Source organism: Apiospora hydei (assembly GCF_038363865.1).
Source record: "Apiospora hydei strain CBS 114990 chromosome Unknown utg000004l_segment0_segment0, whole genome shotgun sequence".
Taxonomy (NCBI): Eukaryota; Fungi; Ascomycota; class Sordariomycetes; order Amphisphaeriales; family Apiosporaceae; genus Apiospora; species Apiospora hydei.
The window spans coordinates 700,212-724,226 of record NW_027117363.1 but is presented as its reverse complement, the minus strand read 5'-3'; the positions used below and the strand labels follow the sequence as shown (position 1 = coordinate 724,226).

The 24,015-nt window shown below is 54.0% G+C and overlaps 11 protein-coding genes across 11 annotated transcripts; 4 read left to right on the top strand and 7 right to left on the bottom strand.

Annotated features, from left to right (window-relative positions):
- Nucleotides 1-26: 26 nt before the first annotated feature.
- PG997_002743 (uncharacterized protein) lies at nucleotides 27-1,606 on the bottom strand (the record flags this gene model as incomplete). The annotated part of the gene is made up of 3 exons (XM_066807058.1): nucleotides 27-534; nucleotides 590-965; nucleotides 1,027-1,606. 3 exons carry the CDS (start codon nucleotides 1,604-1,606, stop codon nucleotides 27-29), a joined length of 1,464 nt encoding a protein of 487 aa, XP_066670676.1.
- Nucleotides 1,607-2,331: 725 nt separating this feature from the next.
- Nucleotides 2,332-3,201, top strand: PG997_002742 (aflatoxin biosynthesis ketoreductase nor-1; the record flags this gene model as incomplete). Its single annotated transcript, XM_066807057.1, has 3 exons — nucleotides 2,332-2,377; nucleotides 2,469-2,689; nucleotides 2,725-3,201. 3 exons carry the CDS (start codon nucleotides 2,332-2,334, stop codon nucleotides 3,199-3,201), a joined length of 744 nt encoding a protein of 247 aa, XP_066670675.1.
- Nucleotides 3,202-3,346: 145 nt separating this feature from the next.
- On the bottom strand, nucleotides 3,347-4,284 carry PG997_002741 (uncharacterized protein; the record flags this gene model as incomplete). The annotated part of the gene is made up of 2 exons (XM_066807056.1): nucleotides 3,347-4,149; nucleotides 4,224-4,284. 2 exons carry the CDS (start codon nucleotides 4,282-4,284, stop codon nucleotides 3,347-3,349), a joined length of 864 nt encoding a protein of 287 aa, XP_066670674.1.
- An 829-nt stretch (nucleotides 4,285-5,113) lies between these two features.
- On the bottom strand, nucleotides 5,114-6,521 carry PG997_002740 (uncharacterized protein; the record flags this gene model as incomplete). The annotated part of the gene is made up of 2 exons (XM_066807055.1): nucleotides 5,114-5,557; nucleotides 6,519-6,521. 2 exons carry the CDS (start codon nucleotides 6,519-6,521, stop codon nucleotides 5,114-5,116), a joined length of 447 nt encoding a protein of 148 aa, XP_066670673.1.
- Nucleotides 6,522-6,979: 458 nt separating this feature from the next.
- Nucleotides 6,980-8,831, bottom strand: PG997_002739 (uncharacterized protein; the record flags this gene model as incomplete). The annotated part of the gene is made up of 4 exons (XM_066807054.1): nucleotides 6,980-7,468; nucleotides 7,517-8,303; nucleotides 8,500-8,645; nucleotides 8,700-8,831. 4 exons carry the CDS (start codon nucleotides 8,829-8,831, stop codon nucleotides 6,980-6,982), a joined length of 1,554 nt encoding a protein of 517 aa, XP_066670672.1.
- Nucleotides 8,832-9,563: 732 nt separating this feature from the next.
- On the bottom strand, nucleotides 9,564-10,389 carry PG997_002738 (uncharacterized protein; the record flags this gene model as incomplete). The annotated part of the gene is made up of 2 exons (XM_066807053.1): nucleotides 9,564-10,001; nucleotides 10,105-10,389. 2 exons carry the CDS (start codon nucleotides 10,387-10,389, stop codon nucleotides 9,564-9,566), a joined length of 723 nt encoding a protein of 240 aa, XP_066670671.1.
- Nucleotides 10,390-10,619: 230 nt separating this feature from the next.
- On the bottom strand, nucleotides 10,620-11,191 carry PG997_002737 (uncharacterized protein; the record flags this gene model as incomplete). The annotated part of the gene is made up of 2 exons (XM_066807052.1): nucleotides 10,620-10,989; nucleotides 11,073-11,191. 2 exons carry the CDS (start codon nucleotides 11,189-11,191, stop codon nucleotides 10,620-10,622), a joined length of 489 nt encoding a protein of 162 aa, XP_066670670.1.
- A 780-nt stretch (nucleotides 11,192-11,971) lies between these two features.
- PG997_002736 (uncharacterized protein) lies at nucleotides 11,972-13,375 on the bottom strand (the record flags this gene model as incomplete). Its single annotated transcript, XM_066807051.1, has 1 exon — nucleotides 11,972-13,375. One exon carries the CDS (start codon nucleotides 13,373-13,375, stop codon nucleotides 11,972-11,974), a length of 1,404 nt encoding a protein of 467 aa, XP_066670669.1.
- Nucleotides 13,376-14,087: 712 nt separating this feature from the next.
- PG997_002735 (uncharacterized protein) lies at nucleotides 14,088-15,059 on the top strand (the record flags this gene model as incomplete). The annotated part of the gene is made up of 1 exon (XM_066807050.1): nucleotides 14,088-15,059. The coding sequence occupies one exon, from the start codon at nucleotides 14,088-14,090 to the stop codon at nucleotides 15,057-15,059; it is 972 nt and encodes a 323-aa protein (XP_066670668.1).
- A 2,369-nt stretch (nucleotides 15,060-17,428) lies between these two features.
- On the top strand, nucleotides 17,429-18,174 carry PG997_002734 (uncharacterized protein; the record flags this gene model as incomplete). Its single annotated transcript, XM_066807049.1, has 2 exons — nucleotides 17,429-17,577; nucleotides 17,751-18,174. 2 exons carry the CDS (start codon nucleotides 17,429-17,431, stop codon nucleotides 18,172-18,174), a joined length of 573 nt encoding a protein of 190 aa, XP_066670667.1.
- Nucleotides 18,175-20,107: 1,933 nt separating this feature from the next.
- Nucleotides 20,108-23,497, top strand: PG997_002733 (mediator complex subunit MED14; the record flags this gene model as incomplete). Its single annotated transcript, XM_066807048.1, has 4 exons — nucleotides 20,108-20,870; nucleotides 20,918-21,704; nucleotides 21,762-21,908; nucleotides 21,964-23,497. The coding sequence occupies 4 exons, from the start codon at nucleotides 20,108-20,110 to the stop codon at nucleotides 23,495-23,497; spliced, it is 3,231 nt and encodes a 1,076-aa protein (XP_066670666.1).
- Nucleotides 23,498-24,015: the final 518 nt, after the last annotated feature.

Genomic DNA, 24,015 nt, shown 5'->3' with positions numbered 1-24,015 from the left:
AGATGTATGCACACACACATTTCTATCTATGATATGGCCGAAATCTTGAATCCACCAGGGCACAGGTGCTGGAAGACACCCCCGGGATCGTGCCTGGCCGCCGCTTCCCGCATTCTCTGGACGTTTTCCGGCCCATAGCTCTGCAGGACCTCCTGGCTAGGGTGCGCGTAGTTGAGGTATACCCAAGGGAGCAGGCCGCCGTCGATGGTCTTGGCGAACGTCTTGACTCCCTCCAGCAGGGCGGCGAGCTTGGGGTCGGCCCACGCGGCCAGCTCGGGCGTGCGGACGCTGATGCCGGCTTGCATGAGGATGGCGTCTCCCTCGTTCTGCTCCAGGCCTAGGACGTTGCCGGCTTCGTTTGTGGCGTGGGAACTTTCTACGAATAGACGCGGGAGTGGCTGGAAAGCAACGTGGGAGGTGAAGTCGTGGTCAGTAATCTTGGTCTCTAGCTCCTTTGCGAGTTGTCCGTGCAGCTCGGCCGCTTTCATAATGATTGATGCATCGTTTTTGAACGTCATTGTGTACCAGATGTTGCTAAGACCCAACTATCAGCTTCGGTGGAAGGTAATACGAAGAACGTAAAACTTACTAGTAGTTGGTAGGAAGCGATGCGTAGGTGAGGACCTGCTGAAGCGTCGTGTTGGCGAAGTTGTTCATCGTTTCGTCCAACGCCAGGATCTCCTGGAATGCCTCTGGGCTTTCGACTGCCGCCATATTGTTGCAGATGTTGATCACAACGTCGCCCCCGAATCGCGGCTGGTGCCCGACGACGAACTGGAAGTTGCTGTCCGGGTCCTTGGCCATGTTGGCCGTAAAGCTGACCGTTGCGTCGGCCCCGGCCGCGAGGGTGCTCATGGGTCGAAGGGCTATGCCGCCCCATACAGGACCGCTGGGTATAGTACGCATGGTGAAGCGGGTAACAATGCCAACATTATTACTCCCGCCCTTTAGGACGCGGAAGAGGTCTGCGAGAGTGGTTAGCAACCGGTGAGATGCCAGATCGGTGGATGAGGCGGAGATACTTACCCGCGTGGTCTCCCTTGGCATCAGCAGTGACGATGCGTCCATCGGCAAGCACAACCTCATACTCAACAACATTGTCGCAGCCAAAGCCATAACTCGACGTGTAGAACGTGTTGCCGCCCCCGAGCAGGAAGCCGCCCACGCCGACCTCGGCCTCGCGTCCGCCAGCGACCACGCGGCCGTGCTTCTCGAGCTCGGCGTAGACGTCTTTCCACTTGGCGCTGGGCCCCAGGCCTGCCAGCTGGGTGTCCGCGTGGTAGCGGGTCGAATTGAGGCAGCCTAGGTCGATGGTGACGCCGCCGGCGATGTTGTTGCTGCCCGCCCAGTTGGTGTGGCCGCCGCCGCGGATGGCGAACGGCTGGCGGGCACCGGCGAGGGCCCTGACAGCTTGGGCGACCTCGTCTGTGGAACACGGTTGGACGATGCAGGCGGGGCGCAGTTTGGCGCTGTTGCACCCGTATGATTCGATGCGGGCACCGTATTTGGCATCATTTGGTGTCAGGATGCGGGGACCGAGGCCGGCTTCGATGAGCAGTCGGGCCTGCTCGCCAGGAGACTGGACAGGCTCAGCAACGGATGCCATGTTAAATCGGGGTGGGTAGTAATGTAGGTAAGGGTGTAGATAGATGTGAATATGATAGACTAGATCAAGGGGGTCGAAGCAAAGCCGGGGAGGAAGGTCAGTCAACAGTTGTAAAGCCGGCGTGACTGTGCCGCCCCCGATTTGTACCGTATCACCAACTTCGCGACGACGTCAACATCTACATATATACCAATATAACCCGAAATTAACCAACACGAGTCCTCACCTCGAACACTATCGAATCCTAACCACTCTAACCCTAACTCGAGGGGTGGCGAGGGTGGCGATTGAGATATTTTCGTTAAATCTCGTCGACGACTTTCGAAACACCAACATACATCGGCGCCACGTGACGATTTGGAAATCATGGTGACGGAGGGGCCGGCACAGTCGAAAGGGTGCCCAAAGGACCCCCTCACTTCTGCACTAAGCTCCCGTGCAGATATATGGCCTGACCGCCCACCTAACTATCGGGTAGCATACTCAGTTGTATGCAGGGAGTCCCATGCCTTACATAAAATGGGGGTTACGATTGGGCGTTACAACCGAAACAATGGAACCAACCAACATCGGTAAGATCAACCAACAACGGCACAGTCACCAAATATCGTTAAATTGAAAGTACCATAGAAGCGGTCCATAAGATCTATATTTAACACGCCTCCCGGCTGGCCCTCGGCCTCCTCCCTATCTCTACTTTCTCGAACATATTTCACATCATCATCATGTCGTCTCAGCCTTGTACCGTCTTCATCACTGGTGCCAATCGCGGTAGGTTCATACCTGTATTGATATTGAGACATTTCTGCTAGCCTTTTCTATGCTGTTTCCCTGAGCTGACAAAACCGCATTCTCGCATCAGGCATCGGACGCGCACTGGTGGAAGCCTATCTGGCACGACCCAACCACAGCGTGATCGCCAGTGTCCGCAACCCCGAGAGCACCACGCTGAAGGACATCACACCAGCCGCGGGAAGCCGCCTCTTGATCGTCAAGATCGAGGCCAAGTCCGCCGGAGACCCGGCCGCCGCCGTCGAGCAGGTCAAAGCCGCAGGCATCACCGCGCTCGACATCGTCATAGCCGTGTCCGGCATGGGCCCCCGAGCGCCTGGGCCGAGGTCAAAGACATCGACACGGAGCAGATGGCGGAGATCTTGCAAGTCAACACCTTCGCCTTCGTGACGCTCTTCAGCGCCGTCCACCCCCTGCTTAAAGCCGCCGCCGCCGACGACCACGACTCTGCGTGGCCCGGTCCGCCCAAGCTGCTGGCCATCAGCTCCAACGCGTCGCAGATCGTGGACATGGCGCCCACGATCCCGGTCCGGGTCGGCGCCTACGGGGCCAGCAAGGCGGCGCTCAACTACCTGGTGCGGCGCGCCCACTTCGAGAACCCGTGGCTGGCCTGCTGGGTCATGAACCCGGGCTTCGTCCGGACCGAGCCGGGCAACGAGGCCGCCCGGCTCTTTGGCATGGACGGGGCTCCCGATGCGCTGGAGGACATCGTCCCCGCGCTGATGCGCACGGTCGACGAAGCGACGGTGGAGAAGACCTCGGGTAATTTCTACAATTTTGATGGCGCGGAAATGACGTATTGAACAATCAGTGTCAGTCGTAGAATAGGCAGAGATGAAGAGTGCCGCAGTGCTACCCAATAAGCTAGCTGTCTTAAGCATCATGAACTCTTGTATGAACTGTTCGCGTGATACCCAAGCGTAACCCCCCCGACCAGCAATCCGGCATTCAACGCCGTCCCCACCTTCGCACCCGCCAACCTGCAGACAACCGCCGTCGTCCCGAACGCAGCTCCCCCGCGACCGCGTCGGCCCGCGAGAACCGCAGAGGCACGCGGTCTTGTAAGCGCCGCAGCCGGCCCACCATCGCCGCCGTCGCCGTCGGCGGGTCGTCGTGCCGCGTCTGCGGGGTGATGGCGATGCGGGACATCGCCGCCACCGCCTCCCTGCCGCCATCGCCAAACGTGAACGAGGTCGTGAAGTGGGACCCCGTCCGCCGCGCCCGCCGCTGCATGTAGTCGCGGGCCACGTCCCGGACGGCTTCGGCCTCGGACCGGTCCGCGGTATCGGCCGGGGCGTTCTCCCAGACGATGGTGCCTCCGCAGTCGGCCAGCAGCCAGGAGTCGGTCCGCCACGGGTTGAGGGCTACAAAAGCCACAAGGCTGCTGCCATCGTCGTCCCGGTTCTTCGTATCTTGTGTTTTCTGGTTCAGATTCGCGGCCAGTCCAGGGTAGTGGCTGCCTAGGTTGTGGGTGTGGCTGTGGTCGGACCAGATGCAGACCCAGGTGTCGTGCATGCCCAGCGCCACCTGCCGGGGTTTCTTGGCACTTGGGGAGGCGGCCGACTCGGCAATGCTCGACTGTAGATCGGCGGGGATGTCCCGCCATATGGGCTCATATTTTGTGGTGCAGTAGTAGCTGCCGTGAGGGCCAAGGGCGATGTTGAGGTGCTGTGCGTCTGAGTCGGTGGCTAGATGGCCCCTTTTGGAAATGGCATCCCAAAGCGTCTTGTAGGACAGTTCGAATGCCGAGTCTGTGAAAAAAGGGGTTGGTCAGGAGAGTCGTTTCAGTCTTCCCACGTGAGGCAGCGGCGTTCTTTCGACATACCGGGGCCCATGGGACCTGCGTAATGCAACGTTGGGCTGCCGCTGTCCTTCTTGGCCACCATGAAGATACCCCCGTCGGCGGAGATGGCCACAGTGTAAGCCTCGCCTGCATCAGAAATGCCTGGGAAAGAGCCGACGCTGGATAAAGTGGATTTGGGAAGAAAGCTGCACAAGAAAGTTATCACAACGGTTTATCTCAGCGTCTCTCGATAGGTAGGTGATTCCACAATCTGAGAGCATGTTTTGTCTTACGCTTTCCACTGTATGAGCTCATGGTCACGGACGTAGAAGCAGTGGTGACCATCGCGCCCAAAGGCGAACCGTATCTGTCGGCATGGCTCGCATGCCACTTGTTCTTTTCCCTCGCTTTTGGGATATTGAGGGTCGTCACCATCCAAACGACGAGCGGAGTCTGGTTCGGGTTCCCGCATAATGTACAGATTTAATGACGACGCGGGCTCATGAGATGTGAAGGAACGATTATATCGATGAAATGATGCCACAGGCTTTTGTTTTTGTTCTAGCTGCTCGGTGGAGATTGCAATGTAGCAAAAGAAAAGTCGCGGTCAATTGTCTTCCAGACTTCTCATACGTCATTATCGTACACCACCAGTTCTCAAGGCGCTTAGCAATACCGACGAGCGTATCAGAGTTCGCATTCCACCCCTGCTTGAATCATTGGTCCCTGGAGTTTTGGGGCCACTTTTGGGCTTACATCGCTTCTTATGTAGCTTTTGAGATTCATCGAAAGATGACAAAAACGCCAGAATTCCATGCAGCTTCAATACGCCTTTCGGTATGAACTCAGCTCAGCTGTCTAGAACATGTCAAAGCCGGGGCCGGAGTTCAAGAGCTACGTCCGGTCACCCCTTTTCTTCCGCGACTGCAGTTTCAGATGATACGCTCCTCTGCACCAAGCCCAAACTCTTGCCTCATCATCTTCCACATCCACAATGCCATTGCAATTGTACCCACTAGCAAAATACCCAGCTGGAGAGAAATGATCGCGGTGGATGCCGTTGAGTGCTTAGTAGCGTACCACAGCACCATCCCAACAAGAAACTCCAGGATGGCAATGTCGACGAGGATGAGAGGTACCCAGCTGATTGCCAGGTCCATCCAAGTCGGGTCAACATGGCCCTCGAATTTGAAGAGCAGCATTGTTGCCGTCATGACGGCCACGACGGCGGTGATGGCGGAATTCGTCATCAGGCCTGCGGATGCATCCACGAGGTGACTGTACTCCTGCTCGCTATGAAACTCGTCGAATTTCAGGACGGCTAAGGATAGACCCCCGAGCAAGGTGGCAATAATGTTGAAGATCTGATAGAACCTCTGGAGGCGGTTGAACAAGATAGTTCCATGACGGTCGAGAGCCTTATTGACTAAAGTGCAAACACTGTTAGCATACCAAGAGCGAAATATGTTACGTCGGATAAGGAATGATATAGTTCACATCACCTCTTAAGTTTTTAAGCATGTAATGGTGTCCTTGCTTGTCGCATGAAATTCGGAGCCTGCGGCAGCATTGTAGTACTATCCTTCAGTGTTTATGCTCTAGGTAAAATGATGCCAGTCTCATTTGTTCGGGATGTTGTATTTTTGCACTCAGGGTGTCGGGTGGTGGCTTCCCAGCGTTGCGGAAACCCACAGTCCTTGGGATGAGTTAATGGTAAAATTTATTCAAGGTAATTTGGGTGCCGAGTTGATTTTGGAAAGTGGTTCAAGGCTCCGCGTGGCCGGAATCAGACAAACTGTAAGTATACATGTGTATACTGGTATCGTAATACCCAGAAAGGCTGAATATTAAACCAATAATTGAACTAAAAACGATCTATGGAAAGAATAAAGAAACTCAAAAGCAAGGCGGGGTCAAATACAATAAATAGGCGAGCAAAGCATTAGTTACACCACATATTGATATCCTTGTCTATTAGCAGCTGATAAGCTGCTCATACGTCATCTTTTTTGGAGCAGGCTGGCTGCGAGGCTGGAGTCAGTCGCTGCAGAATCGGTGAGGAGCAGAGATTCATCACTACCGTATGGCCATAGCTGCTTGTGTACATCTCTATCTGCCGGATTCAACCACCGATTAATTAGCGCATTCGGATCCGGAGAGGCTGGCGGAGGAGTACATAGTCAGAGACCCAAGATTTTCGTCCTGATTCCTACCGCCCTCATTCTCGTCTCCCTTCTCATCTCCCTGGTTCTTGTCTTGCTACTGTTCCTCCTGTCTCTTTCCTTACTTGTATATCGTACTCAAACCCCTCGTCTTCATCGTCGTAACGGCACATACCATGATAATTACATGCAAAGCTCCAATATTGGTGATTCGCCAAAGCTGGGCAAATGGACTGATATACTTAGTCAATCGTGACAACTGTCTCCTCAGAGTTAAAGAACAGATCATCATGGTATTTTTCCCCCACCCAGGAAAGTCCAAGGCGCATGAAGCGCTCTGGGCGTTTTGGCGAGGTGCTCAGCACCAATGCAAAGGATATTTTCCCGCCCGGAAAATCACTGTCTTCTGCTTCTCCAATACGTAGACACCAAACAGGTGCGAAAGTATGGATCGCATTGGTTGTATCCCAATCCAGCTGTGTGGCTTCCGACGACGACTTCGCTGCTTGCCACGTTGTCAGCATAACTCTGCTCTCCACCGGGACATTACAATTGTCTCGAGACCTTCCTATTACCACACCGTCAGGCCAAAAGGCGCATATTAGTCTGTGGCCATTCGAATTGCCATCTCCATTTTCAGATGCCCACAATCGTATACTCGCCTGGATTAATTCCGCGAGCAGACAGTCCCACAAAGGCTTTGACTAGTGGTCCGCGAAGAGTGATGCTTCCGTCTTTCACCTCACCGAATTCGTTAATGCCAGGTGGTGTGCATTCTGCTTGGAGACATTCGGAGTAGGGCGTGAATTCCGACCTTGAGGTGCAATTATAAGCTGGAGCTTCGACAGCACACCATGACCAAGTGGGCGCGATATTGCCCCTTGGGGGGTCCGGATACTTATCAGACCTCCGGCCTCTCGACCAACACAAGCCTTTCAGGAGATCCCGTTTCCACAAACCGGCCAGATAGGTATCTTGGAGCTTGGCTTGGAACACTTGCGCTATTGCGGACAACGCAGGTAGCCTGTCTGATGGTACGGATAAAGCTCGTACTGAGTAGCGAGAGACTATTGTGTTGCGCCAAACATAATAAGCCTGGTCTCGGCTCGTCTCAGTGCCGCAAAGCTGCCGCAGTGAGTAATCATAGGCTTCATTGCCATCCCAGTCGCTTACCCCACACTCGCAATGCCAGGATGATTCGCATTCCCAGAGTAGTTCTTTCTGGCCGAAAGAAAGGTACCGACGCGCGAGGAGTCGCTCCTGGTAGGCCCAGGCACGCGTGTTGAGAGTCTGGCCGTAGTCTGGGTCAAATGTGTGTATCTCCGACATTGCATACAAACCTCTCGAATTTGAATCAGGGGAAATAAGGCAGTCATCAAAGTATCCTTTCCTAAGACCTAGGAAGCCTTCATGGGCCCCAAAAGCAGAGCTGGCGGCGATAACGACTGTCGCGTCGTGGTAGATTTTGGCCATGCAAAAGGATTGCGTTTCCCAATCGTCGTTCCTGTCTTGCAAGATACATAAGGAGTCGATCCATATATTCGAGAGCTCTAGCTCCAGACAGACTTTGATCGCGTCTTGGAAGCTTCTCGGTAAAGATATCCATGGAATATCCTGTTCAAACTCGCCCACGTTGGCCGTTGTTAGGCGTAAGAACTTGTCAGTTCCCCAGCAATGACTCAACGCTGCATAAGACCCTTCGAGACCTGAGTCCACAACAAGCCGAACAGTCGGGTGAGCCGCCTGGTTCGAAATGGCAAGGAACCTCTTTGGTAGGACTGGTGTCGATGCCGCTTTACACGCCTCGTGATGCTCCACACAATCGTGGAACCAACGCCTGGCTATATCAAAACTCTTGGTCGATGAGGAGTCTTGCTCGACACGTCGGAAGGTACTAAGATTTCGGACTGAGAGACTCGGGATGGAAGTCGGAGTTTCACCATCCTCTTGAAGCAGCAGTCTATTAGCCATGAGATCTTAGTGTATACGTGCCAGCCATCTCAGTAGAAATGATATATTGTAAATACTAGTTCTGGGTTGCATGGAAAGTCACAGAAGCTGGGTTCTCACCTGTTGGACTGTACAGAGACGCATGTAGTGTATTGCCTCCGGCGAATGATACCCGGATGAACATAGGTGCGAAGGGTTTCACGTACCCAGAAATCAGTTTCATCTCTTCCTCGGGTCTTTCTCGCTTCGCTATGTCGAAGACCTTTGGGAGGACAGGCCCGCAAAACTGGCAGTTGCAAGACCAGTCGCAGAACCGTATTTGGAAATACAGGTCCGCATACAAACCAACGTTCTGAAAGTTTCAACATAGCGAATCGATGCTGTACGCATTCGCCAATCGGTGTACATTTTCGCTCAAGTCTGTTCTGTCGGGGCTGTATTCATCAGACTCTTCTTCGTCGACTGAGGCTTCTTCGTCACATTGTTGCTCTTCTTCTGGGCAATCAGAAGGGACATCTTGCTGCTTTGTCTCAGTCATCACGACGAATTACAGAACGGTCTATTGACCCAGGTCGGCACAAGTTCAAAGCGAAGATAATGCTCTGTCGGGCGCAGTTACGAGTCCAAGAAGTAAAAGATATACTGAAATGTACTTTGCGCGGTAGGATGGAGAAGATGAAGTGATGGGAGTGATGGGAGGGGGATGACAGGGGAAATAAGTTGAGTCCTCGAGCGGGGTTTTCAGCTGCCGAAAAAAAAGCATAGGTCTGCAGAAGCCGGCACCCAGATTACATACGACGTGATAGGCTACCGCCTGACGTGACATCCACCTGGCAGTTGTCTTGGCTAGGATGCCCCACGTACTCAACCGGCGTACTGGAGGTGAGAAGCAGGTGCGATAAGCAGGTGCTACCATTGCATGTGGTCATAGCTACTCACGCCGATTCCCATTTGCGAGGTCCTCCCTCCTATCAATGGCGTTTCAAGCTTGTCTGTCATGGTGTCTTATATGGCGTATTAGCCCTCGACGTGCATACTTCGTGGATTCTATTTTAGCTGGTCATATTCCTTGATATAGACTCAACTTCCTGTCATGTCATGTTGACTGAGTCTTCCCTTTTGACAAATTTCGTAACAATATCACACAGTCGCCCTAGCCTCCTAAAATGTTTATGCGTTATGTTAACCTATATTTGCATTGATTCCATCATGGCGCTTTCGTCCTGATCCCCGTCGCCCTGATTTCCGCCACCCTGATTATTATCGTCCTTCATCTCTTCGTTTTGCTGCTCTTCGCCCTGCTGCTCCCCGCCCCTTCCTGTTCCTCCATAGTCCAATCATCCACCCTATCCTCAAAGTCGAACGCGAACGTAGGCGCGTTGAAATCCGCGTCGAAAATGAGGCGCTGCACGAGGTCGCGGATGGCCTCGTCCGAGTTGATGGGATTATTCGAGGCCCGGATGTTGTCGCAGCCGTGCGCGCACAGGGCCATGGCCTCGTACAGGTCGGGCATGTACCGCGGGCGGATCGAGAGGAAGTACGCGATCATGTCGCACAGCGCCGGGTCGATGGCCTCGTCCATGAGCACCTCGCGCTCCGCCGTCGTCCGGATCCGCCGGTTGCGGTCGAAGACTTCGTTGGCGGCGCACACCCACTCGATGTAGCCGTTTTGGGATTGTCGGACGGGGTGGAGGAGGTCGCTTAGGATCTGTTGGGGGTTTCGAACGGGTTCCCGCGTCAGTTACCTACAGACTTTCTTTCTTTGTGGGACGGGAGAGGGCGAGAGAGGGAGAGAGAAAGGGGGAACTCACCTCGCCAACCCCGCCGAGATTATAAAACAGCGCAATCTTCTCGCCCCAGACCTCATGGTTCGGGTCGTGCTGGATGCCGCGGCCGAAGTCGATGAGCTTGAGCAGCGGGACCAGGTTGTGCTCGATGTCGTCGGGGAACAGATCGCCCACCAGCACGTTGAGCCCCTTCATGGACATCTGCGACAGCGTCCCGGGCGGCTGCCTCGGGGTGTCCACGGTCGGTAGGCTCGGCAGGTACTCTGGCGTGGTCTCGGTGGCGTCTTCGAACTGTTTGCCGTAGGCCATGGCTATACAGGCCCGAACCACTGTGCAAGTTTTGGAAAGAAGATCTACTTAGTTCCTTGACAATCTCTTGATACCATATTTAGCTCGGCACGGGGACGACAAGAACTTACAGCATAACGCAAAGTGCCACACCATACGGTCAGGAATCCTCAGCCCGGTGGCCCGGAACCTGTGCTTCACCTGCGACAGCGTGCCGTGCTCCATGTACTCCATCACAATGACCGGCCTCTTCAACAACTTATCCACCCCGCCCCCTCCTGCTCGTCGTAGCACAGCTTCCGGTACTCGGGCGCGAGCTGGATGATGTGCTGCGCGTACACGAACTTCTCGAGCCAGAACATCTCGTTGCTCAGATCGTCGTCGTTGTTGGTCGACGCGTCGTCCCGCGTGTCGAGCGCGTACTTGACCACGAGGCTCTTCTCCAGCACCGGCGGCGTCGTCGGCCCGTCGTCGCTCCTCTTCTCGTACTGGTCGAACAGCAGCGTGCCGCCGTGGTTGCCCGTCGCGATCGCCTTGCGGAACCGGAGGCCCGCGTTGGTGAAGTAGGTCTTGACGTCCTCCAGCCGGTTCTCGGGCTCTTCGGCGCTACTGTCGGACTTCCTGGACGAGAAGCGAGACGGATCGGGCGCGTTCGGGTCGTTCGCGGACGATTGGGGGGAGGTCGCATGTTGGGTGTGTTATACGGGCTCAGTCCGGAGGCCGGGTCGCCCCCCGTATTGTAGACGTTCATGAGCTCAGGGGTGCCCGTGAGCGGGCCCCACCTGGGAGGCGGGCTTGGTGGACTAGGTGATCTTTGGGCCATGTTCAAATACTTTTATATTCGCAAAGATTCAATGCCTTAGCACATGAGATACGGATGCGAGACTCAAAATGCGGCAGCCGGGCTTACACACGCGGAGGGAACATGTCGTCGACAGGTAGCGTTGAACCAGAGGCTGCTGACCAAATCATAGCAAGAAAACCAGGACTTCCTCCAAATTGAGATGTAATTTTGCTGGCCTCGAATGTGTAGACATGCTGGATTGTGGCTTTTTCTTTGTCATGTATTGTCGAGGTGCATGTGTCTTTGTTCTGTCTGCTGTTTGCGAAACTGGCGATGTAGTATTGCGAACAAAGAAATTGATTTTTTTACCATGCATTGTCACATAATTGGATCTATTATGTAGTGCGGTAAATAAGATTGTAGATTGAAGAAAAGGGCGAAGGCAGAAAAAAAGATAAAAAAAGGAAAAAGAAAAAGTGACCGCAGAGGGAGTTGAACCCTCTTGCCTCTAAGTATAGGAATAAGACTACTACCGCTAGGCTACCCCGGCCCGGTCAAAGGAGGAAGGGTTAATTTAGATACATATTGACTCTTGGGGAGGGTGTGTTTTGCTGTTGAGAGGCATCAGAGTTTGAACTGGCTATGGTTGCGAATAGGGGGTGGTGGTTGGTCACGAGCAGAAGTGAGCACATTTCCTCGCCATCTCGCAATATCGTACGAATGGACTTGGACGTGTAGTAACTGGTCTACATACTTATGCACGTCAAATAGCTTGCAGCTTCCCAGATTGGATGCCCTGTGTGGCAGAAGCATATACACTTAATCGTCTGAGCAGCCATAGGCAGCAATGCCTTCGAGCCCCTTACACGGGACAATGAGGAACTTCTCGAACGGATCCATCCTCCTTGGCGTCGACGCCGCCCAGCGCTGCGTGTATGCATCATAAGCCAATGTCTGGTCCGGCTGTCCACCAATGCTTGGGCGCCGTGTTAGGTGAGTGGTCTTGGACTGCCACGACTCCGGCGAGGCCGACACAGGGAGCTTCGCGAGCGTGGGGAAGTCGGCGCAGAACCCGTGCACCGCCAGCGAGTACATGCTATAGAACATGTAAACGGCCAGTACTGTGCGGCGGATGCTCTCGGCGACGAGCCAATCGTGCCAGTCGCTGTCCGATGCCATCCGGTGGTGGTGGCGACCTCCGGCGTCGTTGGCTTTGTTGGCGACGAGATCGTTCTGCGACCGTTTCAGCAGATGTTGCGCCCACGTCGTCAACAGATCATGCTGCTGCTCGACGATGATGCGCTGCTCGAGGCCACCGCCGAACATGCGCATCATTTGGTACAACGTGAGGGCTTGTAGACGCGCAAGTTCCTCCGTCAGGGTCAATTCGTTACTGATGTATCTGTTTTGACTGCCGTTACGGCCGTCTGCATCTGCACTTGTGTCCAATGTCGTAGGGGCTGTCATCAGCAGCTCCGAAACCTCAGCGTCCACGACTCGGAATAGCACCTGACGATTATCATCATTGAGCAGGGCAAAGATGGCCGAGACACCCAGTACCGCCCGGATCGGCCGAGGCATCGCGTCACGGTACAGCTCTCCGTGCATGAAGAGCGACTCGCCGCGCGTGGCCAAGTCGCGCGGGCAGCGCTTGAGCTCGTTGATAACCCATTGCCAGCTTTCCGAGCTACCCTCGACGCGCTGCAGCTGGCCAAGGCTACCCAGGTAATTGGGTATGCTCAACGGTGGTATCGTCACTGTCGGTGCGTGCGGCGATGATGACGCGGGAACGGGACAGTGGGCCCAATCGGCAACGAAGCTATTGCTGCCGCATACCCCTGAGGCTGTCGCATTATGGTCGTCTGGCCACTGGTTACCGGGAAAAGGGGAAGCAGATTGACCGCCTCCGACTAGATCAGGGAGCATGCCACTGTCTGCAAGCTCGGGAGGACCCGTATCGGTGGGGTCTCTAGTGGGTTCCGTCAGGGTTGTTGCAGCGGAGGCGCTATTCGTGAGTGGCCGAGTTCCACCACCATTGTCCACGTCTGAGGCTATTACCGAGTAGCCGGGCTCGCTTATTACTGCGGTGATGGGCGAATAAGCGAAGTGGCAGGTCTTTTTGGTCCGGCGACAGGTTCCACATACAGGAAAATCACGATCGCACTTACGACGGCCGTGGTAGCAGGCGTCGCAGGACTTGCGCCGCAGCGACATGGCGGCCATGGCTCGAGAGTGTGTCAACGACATCTGGATACATACAGAAAGTGTCAAAAAGTGATTGAAGCTCAGCCGCAGAAGGAGTTGCGGGGGTGGACTTCCAGCTGGGTGGTTTGTAAGATGCGGGCGAAAGTGGATCAAGCGGCGATGACAAATCGATAGGGTTGATGTAATCATTGAACAGCTTACCACGATGCATCAGTGACCCCATCGCGCTCAGATGAACTTGGCCTCAACTAGTTCATCAGTTCAAATATCGTCAGTCTCTCTTATTGGCAGTCCTTGAAATCGCCCTGGAATGTTGCGTGGTGCGATAAAGTAGCGTGGTAGAAGATCTCGTCCCTGAGCCCCTGAGCTGTCGTTGTGGGGTGCGATTGAGCTTGTTCGATAGTGCTCGTATTGACTTCGGATATCCACATTAGACCGCAACGACCGCCGCATTCCGGATGTAGCAACATCAGTAGGCACCATATCCAATACACATAATCCAACGATCCCGCAATGCATGCGGCTTTAGATGAGGTAAAATTGATAATCCCGCCCACAATCATCGCAGTCGTGATGGTGGGAGTTGACGTTCTTGCAGATGTATAAATATACAGCTTGACTTCGAAATTTTAAGAGGAGCCACGGCAGAAGATCGCCCATCAAGTCATATTTCGAAACTGCACGTTAGACTCTATCCCTTAGGACAGCCAAGTCGCATCAATCCACAGCCATGCCCCGTATCATTACCATTGTCGGCGCTACAGGCATCCAGGGTGGCTCCGTCGTCCGAGCGTTCTTGGACGACCCCAACTATTCTATCAGGGCAGTAACGCGCGACATCAGTAGCGATGCTGCCCAGACCCTGGAAGAGTGCGGCATTGAGGTAGTCGAGGCCGACATCAACGACGCCGAGTCCCTTCGAGCCGCCTTCGCAGGCAGCTACGCAATCTTCGCCGTGACGAATTTCTTCGAGGCCCTCCCAACGATGGGCGTCGACAAGTCCATGAAGGTGGAGACCCGTCTGGGTCTGAACCTTGCCGATGCGGCGGCGGCGACCGAGTCCCTGGCCCACTACGTGTGGTCGACACTGCCTAAGTCGCGCAGGAACACTGGCGGCAGGATCGTGGTCCCGTACTACGAGAGCAAAAACCGCGTGGATGACTATATCAGGGCGAAGCACCCGCAGTTGCTGCAGAAGACGACGTTCTTCTGGGTCGGCTGGTACGCGAGCAACATGGACTACCCCTGGTTCAAGCCAATGGCGGTTCCAAGCTTTGGCGACGGCCCTGGATCGTACGTCCAGATGCTGGGTGTACCGCCGTGGACGGTGATACCGCTGGCGGGCGACGAGAGGACCAACGTGGGACTCTTCGTCCGGGCCATCCTCGACCAGCCGCAGAAGACGCTGCCGGCCAAGACGGTCGCGGGCTACGTCGAGCAGGAGACGTACGGCGAGTTGATGCAGGTGTATGGCGCGGTGCAGGGGATCAACGTGCGGTGCGTGCAGATCCCCAAAGACGACTATCGGGCGCTCTGGCCAGTCTGGGGAGAGCTGATGGACTCGACGAATTCATATTTCGAAGTCATGAGCGGCAGGGCGTTCAGTACTGTCGGCCATCATGTGCTGACGAGGGATGATTTGGACGTGCAAGGCTTGGTCGGAACAGCGGAGGCTTTCGCAGCGAGGAAGCATTGTGGGTGAGCATCAATTTCTCTCGCAGCGAATCAGCAAGTGAACACCCACTTTGTATGCATCTTGCTGAAATTTAGCAAACGAAGATTTCGATGCTTGATATTTCACTGCCAGATGGTAGAGAGTATATGTCGGTGGAGTGGTTGGAACCTCGAGTGCGGGTCTGAATTGGAACATGCAAGGAAGTAGCAAAATTGCAGAGGCAGAGAAAGCAGGAAGGAGCAGGACGCGTGGGGGCTTTCAAGTAGTGCACCATATATCAATCAGAGTCTAGACGGTGTCTTAGGGCTGCCCAAGGCACCTCAGATTTCCAACGCCAAATTCGAAATTTCATCCTTACACGGAATCCCAGCATCCATCGTGCCCGTTTTCTTCAAATGGGACAGCAAACAACCAGACAGCTTCCTGCTAGGTATCTTTATTGGGTGGTTACCGACACCATGTGCAAGGGTGTTATTCAGCGGCAATATATGTCCTGCTCATCTTGCCGGTTGTGTTTCAAACTTACACCTACTCAGGCCCGATGCCAGATACGAGATGCAAAATCAGAGATCCTCAACGATGGCGCTACGATTAACCCCGTGTGAGGCGTGTCAGGTTTGTTTGTTTGTTCGACTGACACTTTTGTTTATTCTAAAGAGTGGATTTGTTGAACTTGGACTGGGGAAGCATACACACTCCAACTGGAGATCCCACAGACCGTATAACGCAGGTATGTGTATGGCCACATCGCACGCGCATTCATTCAGGGCCAATATGTTGGTTCAGGGGTGTTTGGCACTTTCACCAAACACCCATCGTAGCCGACAGACTTGAGACGGTCAGTTCTTAAATGGCAGAGAAACGTTGACACGGTGTTTGCCCTTCTGGCTATTCCTTCCCGACAACCCTCGTGCAAGAGCATGTCCTACATAGCTCACGAGCATGGCCGTGCAAAGTGCCCAGGGAACGTACCCCAAGGCCACCATGTTGGCACTGGACCCCAACCTCTTCCCCAGAACCACAGCCCAGATCGTCACTGCGAAGAACACGAAGCTCTGGTATCGGTCTCTCTCTTGCCGCTGGTGCGCATACAGGGAAGCACAGCTTCCCATTACCAAGCACGCCCCAAGCACAGTATCCGGTTTTGGGTGAGTGAAAGCGGACATCATTCGCTGGACTGGGTTTTCGCTCCCGCTCTGGACTGGCATCTGGAGGTGTGTGCGATCCATCATCAGCTGACTGAAGTGCCTTGAGGGTAACATCGACAATTTAGGAGACTTGACCAACATGACTGTCACCGCTCTGCTCCAAACGCAATATGTAGGATGTAGTCACCGCACAACAAAGCCCTCCTATGATGATTTCAGCTGCCTCCAAGAGCCCCGGCGTCCCGATTGTTCGTGCCGGAGGTTCCTCGAACCTCTGCTTGGGGCGACATGGCGGTGCGTACATTGGTAGGGGTTATACGGCGTATGACGAGATCATTGGCACTGGTATTTGGAAGATAGAACTTGAGGATCAAGATGCTAACATTTGCTAGAGCCGCGTCTCCTGTATATACTGCCAACTTTCCTCTTCATGTCGGGGTCGTCAACAACGCAACATCCGATTTCGCCCCCACATCAAAATGTTTCACACTTGGGTCGGACTTTAGTTTCGAAGCGAGGGCACCAACTCAAGCCTCGTAGATGTGACAGCCACCGGTGAAGTGGTTGCACAGCAATACCTTATCCGCAGTGTCATCTGGCACACTCCTACGTCAAGCAAGCATGCCACGCGGAAAGCCTCGCGAACAACAATTGAATGACGCATGCAAAGAACACGAAGGTGCGCTTCCGTCTCCAAGCCCAGGCAGACTTGCAGATCTCAAGGCTGACTTACATGCAGGGGTGCTTCGACCAATCACGTACCAACATGGCATAAAGTGCTGACAGTTCGCCCGGTTCGCCTGGGGATCACATGTAGGCAACCACGAACTAGCTAAAACACCACTGCGAGGACCGGCTTAACGTGGCGAACTCATGTCCACACGTGCCCTTCGCCCTGCGATCATGGACCGTCGAGTTGGGCATCAACACATAAAGCTATCGATCTCTCGTAAAGTGAAGCAATCACCAAGCTTCACTCGCCTTGCCTGCAGAGCGCTACTTGACCATCCTCATGGGCGCCTTATGCAGCATGTGTTTCCCCTAGGAACCATGCGGGGCCGAAGTCCTCTGCGATGGCTCCCGATTTGCTGCCTCATGGGGGTACGAGATCTATTATCTCGTCCATATCCAACCCTCCCATAGGAACGAACTCATTTTCACATTTCCATTCTCAACATCGTTGTCATACATATATACTTGGGTTGGGCTGTAATAAGTGGCCTCGACACAGAGAATCCCAAAGTCAACATGCCTATAGGCGGCCCCTTGCTCGATGTGGAGGATCATCCCCGTTTGGGTGTGATCAAAGCCATGGGCAGGGCACTTCCTCGGGGCGGCATGGCAGTTTCGATTTTGGTCCCTGTCTTCTTCACGGAACAACTACAGTATTTTTGGGCGTAGGTGAGGCATCGCCCCTCGAATGAAAGCTTTGGCTGACTGGAGACGAAGGGTGTTAGTCATATTCTCCACATGCTTTCTTGTTTCCGTCGTATCGTTTAGGAAAGAGATCCTCCGGTGAGAAGCATTCCTGATGAAATACCCTGTAGAGTGACTCGCTAACTGGCAACAGGAACCTCTGGCCTTCGCTGATGCTTGTCCTTTTGACGGTCATCACCTGGTATCCGTTCTCGGGACCTCCGTTGGAGTTTGTGTTTCTCAGAATCCCAGTGCTCCTAACGGTGGTGATCAATTCTGCTATCGAGGTCGATCGAATCCGCGCCAAAGCTGCCCTACCTCATGTACAGCCGCCACCTTTTCCCAATAGCGTTGGAAAACCTTCAACCCGCTCGGGGAGTCCATTGTCGTCAGTAGGCAGTGTTGTGTTTGCTGGAATATGCCGTGGCCCAGATTCTGCACCCTATATCGACTGGCATTCCGACATTTCGTTGCAGCCTGACGAGGAATTGGAAGGGCAATCGCCGGCCTCCGATGCCGAAGATGGTGTGAACCCGGACCTTGAGGCGGCTCCTGGGCACTGGCAGCTGCGGTTATAGCCGCGACGATCTACACGGTGTTCCAGACATCACCGGACCCCGGATATCCACTAAAGGGGGCCAGTCAGGCCGTTGCGCTACCTCTTCACTTCATCTTCTTGATAGTCTTTGATGGCTTCCTTAGCCCTTGCCAGGTGCCAGGGGACTCCTTCGAAATTCCTCGGCAAACTGGATATTGTACATTAAGAGACCTGGGATACTGGCCATCTTCATCAGCCCAAGACGAGCTCCATCGCTTGGACGATCCTCTCCTGGCGGGTGCTTTGCGTTCTGCTCTGCGCTTGCTGTTACACACCATTTGCCGGGATGGACTGTTCACACAATATGCGGCCTTCTTACGTTATACGACAACATCTGGTCACATGGACGATGCTCACTATCTGCTTGGAATATGTCGTTTCGAACTGCTCAAAACTGAAGATTGCTATTATCGAATTAGGGATAAAATGGTGGCCTTCTCAATGTTTGGCGGTTTGTTATGTTTACTAGGAGTTTTTGGCGTTGGTGGTCTCCATGGCATCCTGGCCGCCGTTGGTGGGGTCAGCGCTATTGACGAACCGATTCATTATTCATATGGAATTGAATCGAGCCGACAGAACAAGCGCTCTATTCCTACAAAGAACTTAGAATTGTACCCTGCAATAGATGCGCTCACGCGCATGGGGTATTGCTTCCAATCATGATTCAAATTCAGCAGATTCTCAATCAATGACCGGGTGGAATTGATGTCGTGATATAGGTAGTTGTAGTGCGATAAGGTGATTGTCACATGGAAGAGTGCCGATCAGCGAGTGGAAGCTGATTTCAGCACATTCCAGCTACCACAGCTTCGACGCCAGGTGGGGCATTAAGTACCTGCATGTTTGAGCAATAGAAAAGCAGCTTGACTACAGAGCATTCAATGCTCAGTGAGTGTATGCTGTCATAACTTGATTGATTAAAACTATTTTTGACAAAAGACCATGATAGGAGATTGCACCCTCGCACCTATTCTATGTAGGCCAAAGCCATGTGGATATTGTTTGACCTTGCAATAACAAGAGGTAGGTAATGTTGGTTACCTAGGTCTCGAGAACAACAATTGGATTTCGTAGCTGAGGTCAGAGTGGCAGTGTGGCTTGAACTCCCCATTCAAGCCACACCAACCTCGATAGCAGATAACTGAGGGGGCTGGGGATACCGACGGCCGTGTGGGGCTGACGGAGAGAAAGACCAGCAGCAGCAGCAGTAGCAGCAACAGCCAGCAGGTACCCATCCCCAGTTCGTGGTGGTCAAACATGTTCAGCCTGCCTTAGCTCACTTCGGCCGCTTTCCCTCGCCTGGACCGCATTCCTGCTCACGGTCGCCCTTTGATCTTTTGGATTTTTCCGGCCTGCCCATCCATCATCGATCGCGTCTCATCATCCGAATCCCCAGAACGAGCAGCACCTGCATACGTGCCACTTCACATCCTGACCCGACGCCCGCCGCCTTAATCACCACCAGAGTCGAGTCTTTGTCATGCCGAGGACACTACGTACCTTCCTTTAATTCCTCGATTGACTTAGCCTTGCGGGACCCAGCCAGGCCTTCATTATTCTCTCGACTGCTGCTCACCCAACGACGACAACCGCATCAACACCACCCAACGTCTCGCCAACTACGCAAATTTTCCCTCGCGCCCAGCCAACTCGACCGCCTCCCTCCAGTCCCCTCTTTGCCTTCGCTAGGGTTGCGATTCCCGCCCGCCATCTTTCCACGCCTCGGGGACCTTTGCGCCAGGCCGACCAAAATCAGACACGACCAGCGTCGAATGAACCAGTTCACCAGCATACCCCAATCGCAAGCCCTTGGTACCCAAGCATCCGATTCTCTGCTGGCGCCAACCCAGTCAAGGCACCTTGTGGCGGAAGGGGGATTAGAGACATATAGTTGATGCCTGGTGTTCTTCACCATGGAGAACGGTTTACAGAATGGCATCTCAACAAATCACGATAAAAATACCGGCGCCACCATGAATGGCGATACTGCACTCCGATCGAACAGCGTTCCGAACGCGCCCAACATGGCAAACGGCGCCCCTTCATCATGGCGCATGAACGATCTTCCCGATGAGATTCGGCACATCACCGAGGGCTTTGTCCCATTAGGCAAGTTGCTGTCGCGACTGGCCCAGGCGACGCACAACCAAGTTCAGGCCAAGATCCTCGAGTTAGCTAAAATGCCTCTACCCCCATCGTCTGTCTTAAATGGAAACTCGGGCGGTTCTTCCGAGGACTTCGTCCAGGACAGCGTGTTGAAGAAGAAAGTGTTGTTGGAATTCATTCAGGACACCCACGCGAAGTGGGTGAAGGCTCTTGTTATTACATCCTGGAGTAGGAAGGTTGGTGATGTCAGCAAGTTGATCGACTTGATGGCCCATATCAACGAACACCGCATGTGCTACGAAGACACTCTCGGCACATTAATAGACCTCAAGCGCGACCTTGTTGGCGCCCGACTTCCGAATCCAGATCTCCAGACGGCCCTGCAGGTACTTGCCACTGGCGAAGCGCCGTGGCTGCCCGACTACAATTATATCCCGCCTCCGCCTATGACCGCCGAGGAGCAGATGCGGTGGATCGAGGAGCTGAACACCTTGCTATCTATCCGCCTAAACCTCGAGGACCACGAGAAAATCCCGTACCACTTCCGCGACTACAACATCGAGTCGGGCCGTGTGACGTTCAAAGTCCCGGGGAGTTCGAGGTCGATCTTACCATAGCCGACGAAGATTTCGACAAGCAGTTCTGGTTCCTGGATTTCCGCTTCAGCTGTAGCCCAGCTCCTGCCAAAATTACCGACACATTGTACTTGTTCATGGAGGCCAGAGTCAATGACGCTCTCCGGGACGACGGCTTACAAGGATGCTACAACTTCCTCCACGAGTTCGTGTTGACGCACAAGGTCACCGAGTTCTCTAGGCAGGCGTTCGAGATGCAACGAGGCCTCTGGGTTGACACGCTCAAGGTGGAACGACTCAACCGCGCCATGTCCATTCAGTACTGGACCAACCGTTTAGCAGCACCCAGTGCGCCGAAGAGCTGGATTATTTTGGGAGTACACAGTGGCAAGCGTCCAGGGGTGGCCCCTCACCCAAGCCACACCAGTTACATCAGCCTCCGATGGTTCAAGGATGGCAAAGAAGCCAAGAATATCCCGATCGACTTCAACGACGCCGATATTTCCGCCGAGTCACTACTCAAGCAGGTCATTGCGAGGCATACGGAGCAGATTCTTTCGAGCATGTACCAGAAACTGCAGACTAAGGGCCGTTACATGCGAAAAGAGGCGTCAGTCTCGTTGCATGTATCCACTCCTGAACCCGCTCAAATGGCACTCAAGATGCAGCTTGTCTCCCGCGATTCTGTCACTATCCACATTGTACCGACAACAGGCCTATTCTGTCTATCGCCTCCTCTACCTACCATATATCCGTCGGAAAGTCGCCTGAATGCTGCTAAAGACCCATCAGAAGACGGGCTCCAGGCGCTCGAAGCACTTAGGTGCACGTACGTTATGAAGGAGGTCAGCCGACGTGGAAAGAGTCTGGATTGGAACATCTGTAGGGGGCCGTTGCGACCAGAAGAAGTCAAGCCTATCCTGCAAACTCGGGAGTTCCAGAACCTATGGTTCACCAGGCGTGGTTGGCCTGCGCAATGGTTCCTCATGTTGAGTCTGAGCCCGAGTGGTGATAGATGGTGGTTGATCGAAACGTAAGTTGCTGACATGGACAGCATCTCTAATTGCCTACTAACTGACTGGAAATAGGACACAAGGTGCCACCCCGACCTCGGGGCCCAAACTATCGACCTACACCCAATTACCACTCACTCCCGGGTTGCCAGATTTCTCTGACAACTTCTTCCACAATCTAACGGTTTTCAGTGCGGCGCTGATTTCACACGTTATTGACCTGAAGACCCTGCACGGCCAGAAGGTCAAACATCTTGTTGGCAACTTGGGGACGCGCTCGTTGCCGCCGAATGTCCGAATCCCGGCGGTAGTGGTACGACTTTCCGAGATAATCAGGCTGGGAAGGACCACTGGAAGTACCCGGATCTCGTCGTGGGCCGAGGACTTCGTTTACATCGAGTTCAAGGGTACGGGGAACCGAAACCGACGACGCCGAGCGAGGGCGGCCATAGCCGATGGCACTCCCGGACAATCAGGACAGCAGCCTGGGAACGACGCGTCGGACCAGCAGCTTGATACTATGGTTGAGGCTCGGTTCAAGGTGTCCGATCGTGCCAAATTCAGTCTACTGCGAGGTCATGTAGAACGCGACGTGGCTTTTAGCCCACGCCTCGGCGTGTTTGCTCTTCGATTGGGTGCTCAAGTCGGCAGTACTATTTTCGAAAGCCTGGCGCATCGCCTCCAGGCTATAGAAAGGCTTGTAGATTGCATCGACGCGATTAGAAAGAGCGACAGCGACATCAAATGCGAAAACATCACGCTCTCTCAGGTGGTTTTCAGCTACAGCGATGCCATTGGGCGCAAAGCCGGTCCACAGGCCCAAGCCAACCTGCATCGTTGGAAGGCGACGCTGGATCTTCGCAGCGATCGGATCGCTCTGAAGTTGGAGAAGGGCAATCCCCATCTACGGATCCTGGACGGTTTCACTACCGTGCTCAACTCCAATCTGGGATTCGCCAAAATACCCTTATATCTCGCCTTCACCTTGCCCATCCTCAAGGCACTCGATAAGGTCGAAGATGCGTGGATTCCTCTGGAGGCGAACAATCAAGGTCGCGTTGAGATCTTCTGTGCAACCATTGATTGCTTCAACGTTAGATACACATTCGCCGGGCCAGATAAGAGACCATCCCGACAGGTCACTATCCAGGCTAAGCTCCAAACCCGGCACGGTCGTAACGCGCAACCATTTTGGCAAGTAACGCGCTATCAGCCTGGCCAGACGGCCAACAACCAAGACGACGAATTCGCAAAGGCGCTGAATAAGGTCTGGGAGCCGAGCAGCGATAAGAGCTGGAAAGGCTTCAGCAAGAGTGCCGCGTGCCCAACGGACGACACGATTGCGCTGTTACTCCAGGCCACTGACCAGGCCATTCGTGAGGCATCCAAGAAGATGCCGTCGCCCAAGGTCGTCAAGCAGCAACCTCCTCCGCCTAAGGACGCGGTTAAGAACCAACAGGCGCCGATGATGAACAACAAGCCGCCGATGAACCTCAAGATGCCGCCGCAGGCCTTGAACAGAGCTCGCAGCCAGCAGCAGGTTCATCGTCCGGGGCCGCCCCCACAGCAGCAACCTCAACATCATGATAATCTCGTGGTGATTGATTAGAAGCAGTCACCCGGGCCCGCCGCACATAATGACGAGGATGATAATGGTGGGGAAGACAAATCCTTGACCATGACTAACGGACCACAATGAAAGGGTCTGTCAGAATGGTACCGACTTGCGCGGTGTTCTTTTATTTTTTGCTATTTTTCGTATGGATGCCACAAGCCAGCGCCGAACTACTACTACTGGGGCGGCTGGTGATAGGATATGGCAAAGAGGGAGAGAGGGGAAGCGAACGAGAAGAAGACGAAGATGGCTTGCTATGCGTAGACGAAGAAAGAAAGGCCAAGGTCCCTACAGGTTGGCAGAATTTGCATTTGAGATACCCAGGAATAGGCGGTACTGCACCACTACTATCCTCAATCATCATCCTTGGCGGCCCGTAGGTTATAGCAAAAAAAGATAAAAATTAATGAAGAAGCACGTTAAATAGCAGATATGTCTGGTCAGGGTGACTGACTGTACGAGTCGGGGTATATATAAATGGATAGTGACGTGGCATCGACGTTGCTCGTCAC